This window comes from Fistularia commersonii, chromosome 20 (assembly GCF_037954325.1).
Source record: "Fistularia commersonii isolate RoL2024-O1a breed Wild chromosome 20, RoL_Fcom_v1.0, whole genome shotgun sequence".
Classification (NCBI taxonomy): domain Eukaryota; kingdom Metazoa; phylum Chordata; class Actinopteri; order Syngnathiformes; family Fistulariidae; genus Fistularia; species Fistularia commersonii.
The window spans coordinates 3,555,979-3,560,726 of NC_141303.1; the positions used below are offsets into that span (position 1 = coordinate 3,555,979).

General features: G+C 43.1%; 1 protein-coding gene across 2 annotated transcripts; it reads left to right on the plus strand.

Moving 5' to 3' along the window:
• mgat2 (alpha-1,6-mannosyl-glycoprotein 2-beta-N-acetylglucosaminyltransferase) lies at nt 1-4,148 on the plus strand. Of its 2 annotated transcripts, XM_086167141.1 has the most exons (3): nt 1-229; nt 745-869; nt 1,695-4,148. In XM_086167141.1, exon 3 carries the CDS (start codon nt 1,935-1,937, stop codon nt 3,345-3,347), a length of 1,413 nt encoding a protein of 470 aa, XP_086023267.1. In that variant the 5' UTR covers nt 1-229; nt 745-869; nt 1,695-1,934; the 3' UTR covers nt 3,348-4,148. The 2 variants fall into 2 exon arrangements, with proteins under 2 accessions (XP_086023267.1, XP_086023268.1); XM_086167142.1 differs by lacking the exon at nt 1-229 and having other exon boundaries at nt 734-869.
• The last annotated feature ends 600 nt before the right edge of the window (nt 4,149-4,748 follow it).

Sequence of the window (4,748 nt, forward strand, 5' to 3'; positions counted from 1 at the left end):
TGGCGGGAGGAGCCGGCGGAGCCCCGTCATCAGCCGAGATCGGTGCTGCTATTCCGGGGGGGTTCGAGTGCCCCCCGCTGGACCACTTCACGCTGTGGTTCCGTGTTTTGTTGTTTTTTTTTTACGTGCTAGCTTTTTTAGCTGAGTTCCCGGAGCTGACGTTACGGAGAAAAATGGGACGGCGCCGAACTGACGTTTCGGACTGAAAGGACTGCCCGTCTACTACACGGTATAGGTAACCGCCTTACGGTAACGGTTCCAGTTCGGGTCCGGGTTGTGTGCTTATTCTCCGGGCCGGGTTCTGTCTGGACGTGCCGCCTGGAAGTTGCTAGCTAGCCGGGCTATAGCTAACTCGCCGCTAGCATCTCGCCGATGCTCGTCGTCTCACAAGACCCTCAACTACAGCTGCCTTTTTACGGGAGTGTTTCATAAAAGGCCGGAGAAATTAAATGGGGGCGAAAAAACAAACAACCCCAACCTTGCGTTAGAACTGATTAAACGTCGCCGTGTGGTTTAATTTTGCTACTTTACGACGCGGTAACTACAAAAACTGGACTGACGGGTTTGGAGTAAAAAATGTTACGCGAGCAGGGGAAACATGAGCTACCGCTGGATTCGGTAAAAAAATGAGAATTGAACAACGAAAAGGCACTGATATGTTCAAATGGAGGGTTTGCCGTCAAATATAGACTGTTTATGAGTCAAAATTAGAGTTAACACCACCAATTTTTTTTTTTTTTGAAGGAGCGGCTGCTTGGTTATTGTTACATATGTTTTGACAAGCGTCACATGTGGAGCCTTGACTGCCCGTCTCCAGCGGTGACCCGATGAGCCTCCAGCCGGCAGGGAGGAGACCAGTGGTCGGCCAGGTAGGACAGCCTCATCGGCAACATCCATGAATTCACGGAGGTGCTTTTAATCGGATCTGGCAAGGAAAAGTGAAATAATAATCAGCGGTAGTACAGAGGGAAGTCTATATTGAGTTATGTTTGTGAGTTCTTCCTATTTTTCTAGCAGCAGCTCTTGGGGTAATCGCATTAGGGACTGTAATGGCTTGTTTTGTATTGTCCAATATCTGATCAAGCCTCATGACTATGACATTAAAATCTCTAAATTGCATCACACAGGAAATGCACTTTTTTTCCCCTTTTTATCAGGAGCTACATTTCATACAATGTCCCGCTTTTGCTTTTAACTGTTTGTAGCTTTCAAGTGCATTTTTCAATCAGGGATTTCAGGGTATTCTGTTGTCACGGAGTTGCTTCTGCAGTTGTCGTTGTGTGACCTATATAAAGTATAATACAGCATTAAAAGCTAATACATTACAGTGGCTCCCAGATAAGGTTATAAACTGCTTGTCTTTGGGACATGAAGAACGTTCATGCTTTTACTGAATTTATTTCCACAGCTTTACCAGGATATGTGGGGCAGTAGAATGGAGGGCTGGGGATTGTAAATTATCAATTTTTACATGTAAAAGAGGTCAATGTCACATAGTATCTTAAATAAATAGAATTTAGGAGACCTTTAGAACCAGTGCAGTGTAAGTAAATCACCCATCAATTTAAGTACTTGAGACAAAAAATATTGGTTGAATATTTCTCCAGTGGTTTTCTCCTTATCACTGCAACCACACTGAATAGCAACCATTTACTAATGCCTCTAATATTTTGTATCGATCTGTTTTCATTCAGGCAATTCATGTATACTGCTATCCTTCTGTGTCTCGGCAACTGCCATGCCTTATGGAACATTCATCCACCGCCAGTGACATTCCAGTGGGATCCATGTTTGCAACAACAGTTCATTTTGCCAACAACTGACTTCAGGAGAACTTAGTGATAAGGCTGGTTTCCTGTTCCAATTAGAAGGCTGTGAATCAGCATTTTTCTACAATCAACTTCTCTACCTTTGCGAGACTGTGAACTCCTATCATGAGATTCCGAATCTACAAGAGGAAGGTGGTGATACTGACTTTGGTGGTTGTTATATGTGGCCTAGCTTTCTGGAGCAGTGGGAGGCAGAAGAAAAACGATAGTGGGTCTTTCCCCAAGGAAGTGGAGGCAGTGAGGAAAAGCAACAGCATTAGCAGCAGCATCAGTGGTAGCCTCAACAACTTCATCCAAGAGCAGGGTACCCCAGCTGTGAGCCGGGCACCTGTGCCACCCCCTATTATTATACAAGCAAATGAGACTCATACAGAAAAAGCAAAGGGTAAAGACAAAGTACAAAAGCCAAACGTAGACAATACAACGCTGGTCTACCGTGGCATTGTCTTCCAGCTTAACTTTGATCAAACAATAAGAAATGAGGAGAAGTTTAAAGATGCGCGACAAAAAGATGACCTGGTTGTAGTAGTACAGGTCCATAACCGACCAGATTACCTTAAATTATTAGTGGACAGCTTGCGGAAAGCCAGAGGTGTAGATAGCATACTGCTGATATTCAGCCATGACTACTGGTCTCCTGAGATTAACAAGGTAGTGGCCTCAGTTGACTTCTGTCAGGTACTTCAGATTTTCTTCCCTTTCAGCATCCAGCTATACCCGCAGGAGTTCCCCGGACATGACCCCAGGGATTGTCCAAGAGACGTTGCCAAAAATGATGCCTTAAAGCTGGGTTGCATCAATGCAGAGTACCCCGACTCGTTCGGCCACTACCGCGAGGCCAAGTTCTCCCAAACCAAGCACCACTGGTGGTGGAAGTTGCACTTTGTGTGGGACAGAGTCCGGGTTCTGAAGGACCACAGGGGTCTTGTCCTGCTGATCGAGGAGGATCACTTCCTCTCTCCGGACTTCATCCATCTCTTGAAGCTCATGTCGGCTCTCAAAAGGGAGCAGTGCGCTGATTGTGACATCCTTTCGCTGGGAAGCTACAGCCATATTGGCTACTCGAGCAAAGCAAGCAAGGTAGAGGTAAAGGCCTGGAAGTCCACAGAGCACAACATGGGGATGGCTCTAAGTCGAGAAACGTACGAGAAGCTCATCCAGTGCACCGACACGTTCTGCACTTACGATGACTACAATTGGGACTGGTCCTTACAACACTTGACTGTGTCCTGTCTGCCTTCTTTCTGGAAGGTAATGGTCAGTGAAGCGCCACGGATCTTCCACGCCGGGGACTGTGGCATGCATCACAAGAAGGCTGCTTGCATGCCTACCTCCCAGAAAACCAAGATAGAAAATATTCTACAGAGCAGTGGGAACCAGCTGTTCCCAAAGAACCTCCTGATAGCAAAGAGACTGCCCTCCAATGGAGCCGGAGGGGTGGCCCCACATGTTAAAAACGGGGGCTGGGGAGATATCAGGGACCATGAACTCTGCAAGAGTTACGTTCGATTACAGTGACCTTAATTGCTACTATTATATATTACTGTCTCTTTTGCATCCACTATAAAGAAAAGAGTCTTTTAAAATTAAAACTTTATGGACTATTCTTCATATTGCCTGTTTTATTGGACTGTTCCAAATAAAGATGAATGTTGGATTTTTTTGCCTCTTTAACACAAATGTCTTCACACTGAATTATTTTAGTAATGCCTGGCAAGTCTGTTTGTTTCGTTGAATTTAAACTAAGAATTGTATGCTCATCATTATGTTGTTGTTTTTTTTTTTCCCTTAATGGTCCAGATTAAAATATATCTTTGAATTAGCATAAATGTAGAACACCTGTAATAACTGGGAAATTGCAAAAAGCAGGGAAAGTGCCTTTGGGGCAGTCAAATTTAGTCAGTCTGTGGACTTGGCATTCCCAGTGTGCATGCATAATGAATTTGAAGGTATTTATATCACATAAATTTGCTGAGATCAAAGGATATCCTTAGAGACACCTTGTCCCATTTTAATAATCTGCCACTTACCTTCCACAGGTTTCTAGAATATGCGGAGACGTTCAAGTTACTCCTACTGCTGCAGAAAACATGTCACTTCAGGCATGGAGCATTTGTACAACAGCGCAAACCTGTTTTGTTTTTTTTTTTGACAAAAGAAATCATACACATTCCAGGTACATAGACAACTGATTCTTTTTCCAATATTTCAAAACAAGTATGCAAAAGTTCTGGAAAACTATTTCAAGCTCCTTTCTTTCAGGCCTCCCCAAACTATGGGTTTACTATGTCACTTTTGAATAAATATGATTAAAAATGACTTGTCCAGTTGAAAAATCCATTCACAATGTTGACTTAAATTTTGTTTACTGGTTGGTAAGGGAAAAGTACTATTACATTTTATCCAGATAACCCACCCTATTTGTTGGGAAAAAAGAAATCCAAAAATGACCAAGAATTGGCCTTAGTCTTGGAAATAAGCAAGATATTTCAGGAAACTCATTTAAAATCGCATTACATTGGATAGCAAATATTTCTGATATTTCAAAGGACCCGACAGCATCAAATTGCCGCCAAAAAAAGAATAAGACTGAAAATGACCTGATATCAGACAGTTGAAGGGAAATGTATAGTCACATGATTGGGAATAGAGGAACCTACTCGTCGTTCTTATTGCACCTCAATTTTTCCAAAAATATCTTGGAAGTTAATGAGATTCCTGCACAGTGCTGTAGCGCGTCGCCGCCCAGCCTAACATACTGTTGAATATGGAGATTCAAAAAAATCTTTCACCACACTAAGTTTTCTTTCTAAGATTAATGCGTGCATGGTAGCTGGAGAAATCCCAAGACACTAATAACAGGTTGTAGTTCCTGTTGGTGCTAGTAAAGATGCATTTGCATTGGAAGTGCTTGGAACG

Coding starts and splice junctions, on each gene's coding strand:
- mgat2 (XM_086167141.1), top strand. CDS start 1,935: ATGAGATTCCGAATCTACAAGAGGAAGGTGGTGATACTGACTTTGGTG.